This window comes from Chamaea fasciata, unplaced genomic scaffold (genome assembly GCF_029207755.1).
Source record: "Chamaea fasciata isolate MVZ Bird 193981 ecotype frontalis unplaced genomic scaffold, bChaFas1.0.hap1 SCAF_4, whole genome shotgun sequence".
Lineage (NCBI taxonomy): Eukaryota > Metazoa > Chordata > Aves > Passeriformes > Sylviidae > Chamaea > Chamaea fasciata.
The window spans coordinates 60,638,852-60,653,132 of NW_027094089.1; the positions used below are offsets into that span (position 1 = coordinate 60,638,852).

A 14,281-nucleotide genomic window follows, 5' to 3' on the forward strand; every position below is an offset into this window, starting at 1 on the left:
GGGAGATGCTAAACATTCATCAGAGTGTGTGTATGGAAAAGAGATATAAAAAGGACCTATTCATACAAATTATAAAATCTTACTTGAACTTTTTACCAGAACTGAAGTAAAACCTAAAGTGTTTCTTTTACTAGGTATTCAAGAAGCTTGACTACTTTTTGTCTTGATTTTTCTTAATTCTTCTAAATTTTTCTACTTCATTTCTTCCTAAGATGCAACAGCACTGCTGCAGTAATGGCTTAACAGCACTTCTTGTTCATTTGGAAAGAAATGCTGTAAACATCACTGGCTCACCCTGCTTTTTGATGAGTGTGGGACTAGACACTTGCAGAGTGCCTATCAGCCTCAGCTGTTTTGTGGAAAATCAGTTTAAGCTGGCACAGCCTTAAGGAGAAGCCTCTGCTGCCAGTCACTTGCATATTAGCCTTTTTTCCTAACTGGAGATCATACAGTAGACCTCATTTCTACCAAGAATACCTTCTATGGAGATCATACAGTAGACCTCATTTCTACCAAGAATACCTTCTATTAATCTACTATTCCTGTTTCAAGCTAGAGTGTTTAAGAACCACTTGGTTTTTAGCATTAAGTTTTCTAGCATTGCACATTGACACTTCCTCAAAGGGAGATCAAAACCAAGCACATATGTACCTTATAGTAAATGTTGCTTAAACCATTGGAGAACTGGGACAACTCAAAAATGGATAGAAAGATAGATAGATAGATAGATAGATAGATAGATAGATAGATAGATAGATAGACAGACAGACAGATAGATAATATAGGCCATCTTTGCTGTTCTTCAGTAGTTTTCTTTCTTTCTGATTCACTGATTTCCATTTCGTCCAACTACTTCTTCACTCTGACCACAGGAAAACTTACCATTATCATGATCTACTTACTCTCCACCTTCCATTCCTCTCCTCCTCTTATTTCCTCCTATATTCCATCTCATTTCTTCCTAAAATTCTCCATGGACTAAACCACAATTTGCCCTCAAAAACTTACACATTCCCAAAATAGCATGATCTGCATATGGGCAAAAAGTTCATATACAATCAGGTGAGAATTCACCCTTTGAACATAAAAAAACAAAAGAAAAACCCTAGGCTCTGCAACATAAAGACCTGTGAAGCATATGTGGATGTAGACTGAACATGGGGTTGGGACTCTGCAGTTTAAATTTCTGTCTTATTCTTTCACTACCTTGAACTAGGAGCTCTGCTAGTTCTGTGTGCCTCAGCCCATACCAAGGTAGAGCCTTAGCAAACATAATTTTCAGCTCTCCTTATTTTTACTGTATCCATGCTTTCTCTTCAACCACTTTGCATTTCATCTCTAAGCTGTCCTCTACTCAGCATCTCCTCAGTTCTCCATCTCACTTCATGCACATCACATACATGCATACTCCTTCCTCCCATCACCTGCTTTTCCTGCTCCCATCACTCTTTTAGGGGAGGGGGAATGAGATACAATAGGTACTTGTTTACACTTGCTTTCCTTATTTTTTACTAGTAAAGGCCATGAGGTCTCAGATAATTTTCCTTCATTCATAATATCAGTGTTAATAATACCACCCTAGTAGTCTGAATCAGGTAAACATCTAAGTTACAAGTTAGTAACTCTTTTTCTCTCTCAATCATTACAACTGAGTTTATATTTCACAATCAAAGCAGATCAGAGTCAAATGCGCCACTGCATCATTAAAAATTCCGCAGTTCAGATTTGAGCTGTCCTCATAAATCTTGTGTTACATATGGGGCATCACCTACTTGTTTGTTCCTATTACAGAAACAGCTACATTCTTCCATGGTGTGTTGCACTTTAGGATTGGACTCAGGAAATCTAATAGCAGACCTAAACAAACACCTGACACCTAGAGATCAAATTTTATATAAATAAGAGCAATGGAACTCTAAAAATGTCTAACCATATGCTCTGATGGGGTGACACAGGCCCAAAACCATGCAATAAACAGTGCTCTTTTATTTACGGAAACACACAAGAATGGTAGCTGAAGTATTTTAAGATCTTTGTAAAATCCTTTACATGAAATTACCTTCATGGATCAGTTAATACAAACTCTCATTCTCTAACATACTTATAGCAATTTGCTTCTTCAACGTAAGGTACTTAGAAGCATTAACAACTCTATCTTCCAAATGTTCATGTGGTAAAGCAATGTTACAGGGCCCATTAACAAGGGATGCACCTAAGACAGACAATTTGTATGACTGGCCCATGACTACAGGGACTGGAATATCAGTGTCAAACAATAAAAAACGCTCCTTGTGTGTGGTTCAGAAGGAGCAATATCATCACTGCCTTTACACTGTCTACTCACTAAAAATACTGCAGATTTGACCACATTCATTTTTCTCTACTTCTGATTTACAACACTGACTCACATGAATTGATCCTGCTCATTGACTAAGTAATGGAATGTTCTAAAGATATTAAAGGACTGACACCCACAGAATTGGCATTTGGGTAGGTATAACACAGCAGAAAATCACTTCTATAAGTAAAAGTGGAAACTCAAAAAGCTCAGTATTTTCAGTGACTTGCTGAAAGTCAAGCAGAAAATGTGCTCCCAAGCTACAGACTTGATCTTTTTAATGATTTGTCTGAAAAGGCAAAATTGTAGCCATTACTGCTACAAGCTTAGCGCCCACCAATTTAAACATTAGGTCATACTTGTCAAACTGCAGATCTCGGCTGAATATGCAAAGTTTTTATTTTGTAATTGTTTTAGAATTAAAAGTAGAAGAAGTATTTCTATTTTAAGCGCATTTCACTTTTCCCCTACTCTATAACCATTAACCCAATTGCTTAAGCAAGACATGTAATATATGAGTTGCTAATAAAGACAAAAAACTCCCTCTTCCCACATCAATACTTCAAACTACTAAGAGTCATCTAAACACTCCAAAATCCTAATTCTTCAATCACCAATGTGGATGAAGCAGAGGGGTTTTTTTTAAGTCCCTTGCAATCAGCCCCTCTTTGACTACAAGGTGAACTCATAAAGCAGAAAAATGACCATTTGCTATATGCTTACAGAGAAGTAAGATACAAAAGATCTTTCCTGACAGCCCTTATGTAACACATTCCAACACAGTCAAAGGAATATGCAAAAGTCTCAGACAGAAAGGCAAAGCACTCTACTTTCACCTGGACTGTATTTAAAGTCATGTAAACATGATTGTTTGGGTAAACAAGGGTTAAAATCAGTCATTGTGTTATGCCATTGTGTCAGAAGGATAATTCTGCTCTGTAAGTAGACTCTTACCATGCTTTTGTACAGTGTTTCTTACCCAAACTGAAATACGGTAAGACAACTGAGAAATATGCTGCAACTGAAATGAGTTCCAAGCTGCCTTCCCCTGTACTGTCTTTTGGACCAAAGCTCAAAAAGTTACAAGAGGTTGCAAGCAAATAAAATAAAGTGAACTGTAACACACTGGTAAGAAGAAGTATTCCTGAACTATCAGAGAGCTTCTGTTGGAATAACCAATGCTTTTAATTCAAAAAGTTTTCAAGGACATTCATGGTCCAACACGTTACACAAATCACTTGAGAGAAAAAGCTATCAAGACGCAGGAAAAAATACCCTGTTTGGACTTTGGCAGGCAAAATCCATGGGTGTATTCCTAATTTTTAATTAGCTTGATGAAAGAGAACAGCACTCTCATTGCCAGTCCAAATTTTAAACTTACACTCAAAAAAGTCGACAAGCAGCTAGCAAGAACTTTATGGAAAGGTAGTATTTTGGGGTGTTTGTCCTAAAAGAGACATGGTTTTCTTTCCTAGATCAACCACAGAATCTCATTACCTGATCACAGAAAGGTAAATTTCTGTACCCTGATCTGCACAGACTTGCAAGGGATGAAGAATTCATAGTCAGGATATATGTCTAGACACAGGAATAGTTCAGAGAGTGCTCAAGGAAGGAGAAGCACCTTTCAAAGCATGACATGCAAGCCCACAGACCCGAGAAGATAGCTGGCATTGCCTAAATACAATGAGAATTTCAGACTGTTCGTTCCCTTATCTTTGCACTTCACATGAAGCTCAAGGCACTGACAGAAACTTCAGACAAACATATGAAAAAAAATCCCTCTCTCCTCACATGCAAAAAGTACTCGCATGTTTCCCACTACTTCTGTCAGTTTCTATCTGTTAACTTAAAAGGCAGAACTCACTGCTTTGGGTAAGAGTGACTTCTCTTTCCTTTCTGATTTGGGCAAAACCTACACAAACTCCACTTATCTCTACCAGTAAAGTTGCTGTGATAATAATCTTGTCCATGACTATCCACCTCCAGATTCCCCAGGAAGCAGGGAGTAATAGGGATATTGTCTTGTCACTGGAATAGAAGCAGTTGATATAATCAAAAATCATACTATTTTAAAGTTTATAATTTGTCTTCCATCAGTTTTCTTCATACTTCCCTTCATGCTTAATGGCATGATTAACATCTGCAAACTGTGTATTGGACTGATTATGCTGCAAACCATTTGGTTACTTCCATCATTATTCAACATGCAAAGTAGAATAAAGCAGGATTAGAACTACTCTTCCATAAATCCTCTCAGGGAGTTCACAAACGCTCCCTTGTCCTCTCTACTCCAGTTCCCTTGTTATTTTTCAGTTTCATAAGCTGGTTAGATGGAGTCAGAAATAAACACAAAATGCTAAGAGCTGTCTTGGCAGCCTCCAGTGAATTCCCACCATAAGCATTTTCACATCCCACAGCAAGCAAGCAAGCAAGCAAGCCAAGGTGTTTCGTAAGAGCAACCCACAAGTCTTAACAAACGCATTTATGAAATTAACTGAAGCTTTCACCATTTATGCTACAGCATCTTGCAAGGGTCTAAAAACCTCACCACCACATCCAAGTAACCAAAAGCAGCTTTTCATACAAAGCTGTTGTCACTAGGCCCTGTATATGAAGGTGTTTAAAATGTACTGAAGCAGCAAAATAGAGAATTATGTTTCACCAATTATTCTGATGAATTTTGCTATGGAAGTCTGATGTCTAGCACATGAGAGTTTTTTGTACTAACCCTATTTTAAGACTCCTCTAGCACAGTCCACAGATCTGTTCTGTACTAATACTGTTCCCAAAGTCAATCATTAGAAACTGCTATCTCCTCTAGCTCTGAAAGACAGAGTAAAAAGAATTAAGGCAAGAATTAAAACAACTGCTTCATACAGTACAATCCAATTTCAATCAAACAAAATGTTTCTGAGGGCTTTGCCTGTCCTCCTCACCTCTAAAAACACTCTATTACTAAGTCTGGAAAGGTAATTGAGTAAAACGAATTTATCCAAAGTTATTCTCTTACCTTAGATATACCAAATGAGTAGAGAAAAGTAAAAAAAATAGGGATTATTTATTTTTATACAACTGTTCAACAGACCTTGATGACATATTGATCAGAACTGCCAGAGAACTGGAAGTTCTCAGAGGACCTGGTGCTCCCTAACACATAGACTGGACACTTTTCTACTCCATACAGTACTGGAAAGATATCAGGGTGACCTCTGTGGCAGCCTCAGCGCATGCAGTGCTTCCAGGTATGGGCAGCTCTGACACAGCCATAGCCCAGACACACCTGCCTGCTTCACATCTCTTTCTGAAGACTCAGTCACTGTCAATCCCACACCCCAACCATGCTCAAGCTCTGTAAGCACAGAAGAACTCCGCAAAGACACAAGATTAAGAAGTGGGCAGACAATGCCCATGTAAAAGATGAGATAAACTGACATTTAGAAGTAGGAGGCATAAAACAATGTCTACAGAAGCTGTAGATGCCTGCTCTGAACCCAAATGAGATGAAAATGTCAATCCTTACATAAAGATATTTCCTACGGGACACACAGTTATGTTAGCCTATATACACTTTTTTTCCCCTGATTTTCAATGGAACATTTTTCCAAATACATGGTTACATGAAAAATAACATTGGTGACAATTTGACTGCTCCAATTACTGAATAGTTACTTTTTTTTTTTCCAAATTTCTAGCCAAAGAAGGGTGCCTAGACATTTAATGACAGGGTGTCTGAGTGACCCTGTTGAGTTCTCAGAACATAACAGGAAAAAGAAGCATAGCCTTTTTTGCATTTCTGCCTGATATAACTTCAGAAAGTTACTTCTTATGAACAAAAATCATCATGAATTTTGGAGAGGGTTTTTAAATCTTGTCTTATAAATATTTTCCATGGAAATCTGGATATTTAGCTCCTTCCCATTTCCCTACTGAGACTGTTGATTAAACTACCACCATAGCACACTGTTTGTACACAAAGTCTGGACTAATTTTGCTGTGACTGAATTAATTGCAAATGCCTCAGAGTTCTCACGTAGCTGACTTGACCTATTTATTCACAAATTCCAAGATACACATTTAACTGTATTGATCAATAATGACTAAAAAAACCCCTTCTCATCACACTCACCTTATTTTCCTCATGATCAAATACACCAAGTTATTTATTTTCATATTTCAATTCTCAACATATACTTAAACTGCCAGCTTTTCAGACCAGGCAATATTTTCTTATTAGCCCGGGTATTATGTATCTATGTATATCTAATCTCAATATTTTAATATAATATTGTTTCATTTTAAATTCAGTAATACTGATAATGATAAAGGGAGAGAGTGTTTCTGGGACTTTGGACTATTGATAGATCCAGACAGTGAATCAGAGGTGTGAATGCATGCTTTGGAGAAGTCTGAAGTTCCACTTAAGGTACAGATGAAAGTTACTCCTTTCTCATGAAAGACTTAACAGTTATTTGTAACTCACAGTGACATTACACCATTAAAAATAAAATAAACAATATGTATGAGGTTGCTGTCTTTTTGTAATTTCATATAGTCATTTCCACAAAACCATATTCTTATTAAAATATGATCTACATGGACAATTTTGCAACAAAGAACTACTCAGGTCAAACTTACTGATTAGTCAAGAATTTATGTGAGAAGAGCTGTATATGAAGATACCAAAAAACAAGTAGCTTCCTGGAAGGTAACTTAACACTACAACACAAAATAGAACTTTTTGCATTCTCCCTCAGGGTGGGGTTTCTCTCCTAGTTTCTTTAATAATGTTGTGTTGAAATATTTAATGCATATTTTGAAAAACCTAACAAGTATTCAGCTTTCAAGAGCTAACATCATAGAATTCTCACTGTTTCTCTCAATCAGTTTCCAGCTACTTCAGCTCTCTGAATGCAATTCAGAAAGCCTTGAACACAAATAAAATTTAGGCTGAACTGTTAAGTCACAGACTAGCCTTCTGCCAAAACTCTGCAGTTCAATCCTGCTGATTTCATGTTGCTATTCAGGATATTTCACAATGACCATTCTTTTCTAATGCTATCCCAAACAGCAGAGACTCTGTCATACTGGAAGGAGGTGAGAGACAAGATTACCATCCCAGCAGCTGATCTGTACCAACTACGTCTTTCTTCTGCTCAAATCTCATTTGTTCCAGGAAATCTACTCTAAACAGAATACAGGAACCAAAATATAGAGTATATATCTCTGAAAAGAACACTTATCAAGAGCATGTGAGCATTTCCAAAATATACACCCAAGTGGTACTGTGTCATAAGCACATCTGAGAAGAAGGACATGAGATTAACAGGAGTCTACCAAAAGATTACTTACCATGTTCTCCACAGACCCTCATCTATATGCTGTGTGCTCCTTTAGCACACAGCAAAGCACCTTCTAGGTCTCTCAACAAGACAGCAAGTTGGTTTTTTAAATTTATTTTTTTTTTATACAATTTCACCCACATCATCAGACACACACTGATGACACCAGTAAAAGAATACAGTAACGGAGTAGCTGCAGGTACCTCTGTTACACATAGCTCCATCTGGCTGTAAAATAAATAAATGAATAAATGAAAGGCTGAGATTTCCCCCTTCCACAGGTCCATGAGTACTTGCGACTCTCTCCAGTGCTGCTCCCCAAGAGACACATCTCAGAAAGCACCGCTATGACAGGATCCACTGCAAATGCACCTTCCACTCCTTTCATTGCTTCCCCTTCACCTTAATGGGACATTGTAGTATTGTCTAAAGTACCTCTTAAATAGAGTATAGATTCTCATCAATAAAACTTGCAGCAGAACAAATTTTCTTTCCTATCTTCTTCCTACCTACACTGACTTGAGAAATATTTTACTCCAGGAATTGCCTCAGGGGGCTTTGCAGCAGAAGGCAGAGAAATGGTATTTATCTTAAGAAGAAAACAGAAGTAGAAGTGTTTGATCCAAAATTCTAAACTCTGTCTACATCTCCCTCTGCCCTTACTTACCTGATTAATAAACAAAATATTAAATGTGGTGGCATTCATTGTAGCTATTCTGACACCTCCAGGTTCAGCAGACTACAGTCTCAGCTCATACAACCCCCAACAATTCTGGAAGGTGTAAAACCAACCCTGCTTACCTTTCATCCCAAACTTAGAGTGTCTTCCAAACTTCAGAATAATGAGGGTTATTACTAAGCCAGTGCACACCAGTGCTGCAATTCCCACCACAACGTACACCTAAAAAACATTAGGAGACAGACCTGTTTGTTTTGGTTTTGTGTCTTCAAAGACATCCAATATATATTCAGATTAATCCAGTTATGGAAAGAGCTTAATTTCAGCTGGGGAACATTTGCACTCATATCAAAAAGTACAGAAAACAGACACTTGTTGAGGTTTCTTCTATTCTGCAGAGAACAGAGATTCAGACACTTATGAGAACTTTTTCAACATCCTACACATTCAAGGCAGGTGGGAGGGAGTGTACATCACCCTTTTCCCTTCCAGAAGAGTGGCATGTTACAAGAAAACATGTAAGAACAGCACATAGGAAAAAAGGATTTACTGTAGGGATGGTTGAATTCCCATATAAATTACCTGGAGTGGCTGTGAAGGCTCCATCACTGGATATACTAAAACCAGAGAGGATATAACCATAAACAACCATACTAGTCCTGCTTTAATCAGGGGAGCTTGGACCAGAGGACTTTCACCAGTCCCACCTTTACCACCTCGGCAGTTCAATGACTCTGTTATCAGATAAGACAAGACTGTCTTGGGTCCTCACACCTTTTAGAACATTATCCCAACTCATAGTCTGCTCTCTGGTTCATGAATTCACACTCTCATCTGCTTGGTGCTTCAGAGAGGAACTGATGGAGAGAGGCTGCAATGTCAACAAGGCTGGTAACCCACTATTAGTTTCCGACATTTCTTTACAGGAAAGCATGAGAGGCAAGGCAGCAAAGGAGGAGGCCCATCAGTTCAGCCACTTGTACTAAAATTTATCACAAGCCATTTAATCAAAAACCTACATGAAACCATGTCTTAAAACATACAGTTAGACTTTGAAACTTCATTGCCTCACATCACCTCTCTAACATGGAGGTGACTCCAGGATGAGTATTCAGCCAATCGTCTTCAAATTACCTTGGAGGTCTTTGTTTTGTAAATGACGATTTGCTTTCCTTGACTAAAAATTAGATGCAAAGTCTTAGGCTAAAAAAATGAGTTAAGTTGTTTAGAAAAGCAAGACACAAAACAGCGGTTTTACTTACACTGAAAAGTGATTCATTCATTCAAAAAAAATGGGGGAAGGACAAGGATGGGGAGCACTGATCTTATCTATAATTTTTTTTTCCCGAGTTTTGATTACAACACAGTAATAGCTGTAGTTTTCTGATAGGCCAGGGTCTCATTGGTGTCTGCAGTTTTGTAAGTTGTATAGCCAAAAAGTTCACAAAGATCACAGACCAGAAAACAATGCTTATACTTACAGTGATGCTATCTTCATTCTCTTTGTTGGAAACATCCGTTGAAGTGATTTGATTACTGTTATTTGTGGCATCTCCAAGATCATTAGGTGTGGTTTCATACTCTTAAGAAAGGAAAAAATGTTGCTTTTATAACTTCATAGCTTTGATGCAGAAAAGGTTTTTTTATATCGTTTCTGCTCTGTAACATGGTAAGGCCACTGTCAACTTTGGGAATTTAAGCTTTTTGGACACAAGTTGTAATTGCAAAACAAGCTGGAATGTTTTGGGGGTAATCACTATGGCACGTAAATGAACAAATGTGCTGTGGCTGACAAACATGAAAAAAGAAGCAACCTACATAATAATTTCCCTACTGGAAACACTAGAGTTAAATGAGAACTCCATCCATAGAGCTATTTTTATGTGCTTCTGACTTCCCATTAAAAATGGAAGACTGCCCTTTACACTGAACTTCACCAGCCTTGTATTCAGTCAAATATAGGACAGTCTTAGAAATTGCTTGAGCACTTTTGTTTTGCTAAGAACTCAGGAGATGGGTTTCAAGCTATCTTACTAATATCCTATGTGAAATAGCTGCTCTCATTTGTTTAATAAATAATTTAAAAAATGTTATATGCACAGAGATTACAGTTTAGCATTGCTATCATGCAGATAAACCTTTAAAAATTAAAGTGCCTGAGATGGTATGAAGAAATTTGATTGATTTATCAAAATAATTCCACTGACATGGCTGCAGGGGCAAAAGCAGAACTATTCCACACAAAGAATGATCATGGCTCAATTACTTAGAAGAACTTCAAAATAAAACAAAGATATCTACAGTCCATGATTTCCTGAAAAAATTACTCAAATGAGAGAAAAATAATTAAATGTTATATATATCTGAAGTTAAGATGAACTTGCATTAAAATAAAATTTTAAAATGTATTTATTTTATTATTATATCTGGGAATATGCATAACATTTTAATTTCATGGCTGTAATGTGTGCAGATGAAAGAAACAAAGGGCAATAACTGTACCTAATATAAAATACACCTCCAGCATTGTAATTTAAGTTTGCAATTAAATGGGTATTTCTTTACTTTGATTAAAATCAGTGCCATAAGCCTGCAGATGAAATCTTCAATTTGAATTTGAAAATGCTCTTGTTAACCACAGCAGCAGGGGCATTTCCGAGCACAGAGCTCCTGCTGAGCAGGAGCAGAGAGGGCTTGCACCTAAGCACTATTATCCTTTAGCTCCCAAGACCAGTTTGGAGAGCTCAGCTGGCAGCGCTAGTAAGAAGTTGCACTGGGCTTTTGATCTTCAGGCATGCAAGGACACATTTGCTTTCTGTAAAGCACTTGGAGACTGCAGATTTTTTTGGTGCAGGAAGCTGTCAGCTACCTCTGGCACCAGTGCTACAGTCAGCACAGTCAGGATATCTAAACAACTCACATAGTCTATTTTAGCTCTAAACTATGCATGCCAAAGGACAAGACTCTTTCAAGACAAAATACGTATTAAATATACAAAGTTTTCAAGAGAAAAAAGAGTAATTTCCTGATCTTTTACCATTTGAATTCTCTAACTCTGCATTGCATCTCTCTGTGAGCAGCTTACCATGCAGAGAGATTAGAGCAGCAGCAACAGGAGAATGAACAGCATTCCTCGCGCATTAAGGTAGCACAATTGCTGCCTGAATGGCTCAACTGCACAAGCAGCCTGGACTTTTGGACAAGACTCTATGCTGACCATCTGTCACTGTGAGTACATCCTTCGCCAGAGCAGAGAAGATTTCTACTTCATTATTTGCTGGCAAAGCCTGCTTTATAACAAGTACTTCAGCCTAAAAAAATTTGGCTTCCTTTACAATTAACTGGGAAAATTTTCGCAAAGACTGTTCTGGCCAACCATATATTTATTATTGTTTTATAAGACTGACATATAAAACAAATATTTAGAGTCTTTTCTGCTCTGACTTTGTAAAACGAATGTTGAAGAAGGAAATTTTTTGCTCCCAGTTTCACTTGTAAATAACAGCTGATGCTATTTGTAGTTCTGTTTATGCTCAGGCCTGTCCCAAACTACTGGAAATCACACTGTGGAGGGCTAATGAAAACCACAGGTCTGGTCTGTGAATCCTCTGAATGAACTTCTATATTAAAATGGGCAAGAGCTAAGGTAGGCTACATTGGTATACTGGTGGTATGCTGACATTGCTTGCTGCCTAACTGTGAATCATTTGCATTTGAGGTATTTCCAGATCTTCAAAGCCCCTTTAAATGGGTGAATCAGGCAAGGAAAATACACGTGACAGCTATCCAGCCCAAGCCAGACGATTTGATTTAAATAAATTCCTGTTCATTTCATTATGAAATCCTGACATAGACACTGAGCACTCCTACAGACAGGGTCACGCCTTTTGACTCATGCTAGATAAGGCTCATATTGCTTTAGGGCCAGGTTCTCTGGTGCTCTGTACCTCATGCAGCCACTAGTGACGAGTAACAGCTGCGGTGATTTGCAGCAGACACTGGCCAGTATTTTACAGCCATTTCACAAACAAGGTGCTGGGATAGACACAACAGCACAGTCACATCAGCACTGGGGGTAACTCTGCACAGTCATTCTGGGGTTTGGCAGATATGGGGCAGGTTCTCCTCTGTTCTCAACCATATTAGAAGAGGCATCATGGCACAAAAATATGAACTCAGAGCAAAAAGAGCTGTCTTTGCACTCAATGTCCTGCTCAGACCCATGAGAGTCACTTTATTTCTCTCAGTTAATTTCCAGATGGTGTCAGGAGAGCATTCTGTCTTTGTTTTTTCCAAGAGCTGCCACAGAGGTGAGCCTGAGGCACAAGTGACTGCTTCCCACTTGTGGCAAGCAGTACCCCATGCAGGCCAGACTCCCCTCAGCAAACTCAATGTCATGTAGCCTGATGCCACCTCATCAGATCTTCTGATTTCTGTTGTATGTTCAAAATACTTAACAAAAACATTTGGAAATTGCCTCACATCACAAGGACAACAGTTTCAAACAGCAGGAAGAACAGCCAGGAATGAAGAAGAAGGCTACCTCCACCAGGTCTTGCAGGCTGTGACTTGCTAGCAAAACTCAAGGCATACACCTCAGCAGAAACCCACCCCAGTCAGTCAAAGCACAGATTTAGCACAAGACTAAAGGCATCCGGACATACACAGGCATCCGGACCTTGATAAAAAGCTCGGAATCAAAATCTTCATGCATACAGCTTATATAACAAAACACATGAAGACACTGTGCAAACCATCACCACTTTCCCATCCCCAATCCTCCCTTCTTCTTCTCCTTCAAAAAAATTTTGGAAAGAGGGAGGGGAAGCTATCCTTTGGAGTTTCTAAGCATTTGAAGTCAAATTGATGCTTCAATTGCACATTTGCTAAAGTTTAATGACGTGGAATGGAATCAAAGCAATAACTTTTAGACCAGCTTTAGGTAACCTGAGTCATGCTATTCATCCAAATAAAGAGTACTCCAAACAGGATCCAGCTTCAAGCTGTTTGTGTATGGTGGGTAAGATGAACTTTTCTGCTCACCAGAAATATTTTCAAAAAACAGACAGTTGCTTTTTATTCTGCAGCTTCTATTTCAGAGCACACTGGCTTTCACTTGGTACACTTTTCCTAACTAAAAAACTAATGTGAACACTGTGCCATCAAAATCTCCTGGCACACACTCAGCACCACTGAATTGATGGTCTGCTTACGCAAGAGAGATTAAGGGAAGGTACAAATGAGGAGACAGAGCAAAATAAATTGCCTACAGGAAAACTTACTTGTGCCAACTTCATATCTAAGTGGGATTTAGGGGTACATTTTTGGAGGCAAAACAAGTATGGAATCATCCCTGGAAAAATAAATTAACCTGTATAAAGAGAAATCACAAACTCTCTTTCCTCCAAGAAATATCTCCAAAAGGTTCACAAAACCTCACATCTGTGAACTACATCACACAACAGTCATCCTACAGGATCAACTGCACTCATTTGTAGCAGTGGATTTATGCTTCTAATGTAAATCAAAAGCAACATAGTAAGTAAAACATCATATTGTCATCACATGTAAATATAAGGCAGAAAAACCAAAACCACGAAGTATCTTTTAGAGCTGTATTATTCTATGTGACACTTCAATTTAACTAAGCTTAACATCTGATCTTTTAATGTTTCAGTTCCTGTGTTTCTGTTATTAAAAGAAAAGAAAATCAAATATATACCATAAACGTCTGGATCCAAAATTGGGCCACTACCTGTACATGGAAAAGAGAAAAAAAAAAAGAAAGAAAAGCTTTGTAAATAAATTGCAAATACTGTAAGAATAAAAAATTCTTTAGGAGTAGTTTTAAGAGTTGACCTTATTTGCCATACCAATCATAAGTCTCTACTTAAATGCAAATCAACATCAATAACTTGAGTT

At 38.0% G+C, this 14,281-nt stretch overlaps 1 protein-coding gene across 7 annotated transcripts in view; it reads right to left on the bottom strand.

Annotated features, from left to right (window-relative positions):
• Positions 1–14,281, bottom strand: part of NTRK2 (neurotrophic receptor tyrosine kinase 2) — a 196,713-nt gene that overhangs the window by 130,190 nt on the left and 52,242 nt on the right. For all 7 annotated transcript variants that reach the window (XR_010720522.1, XR_010720521.1, XR_010720520.1 and 4 more), the window contains exons 9-11: positions 14,082–14,114; positions 9,841–9,941; positions 8,482–8,581 (exon numbers count right to left, since the gene is read on the bottom strand). Coding sequence is in view for 4 of the 7 variants with exons in the window: in XM_066181743.1 (XP_066037840.1) it covers positions 8,482–8,581; positions 9,841–9,941; positions 14,082–14,114 (234 nt within the window). In the remaining 3 variants the exon portion in view is untranslated. The remainder of the gene's footprint in view (positions 1–8,481; positions 8,582–9,840; positions 9,942–14,081; positions 14,115–14,281) is intronic.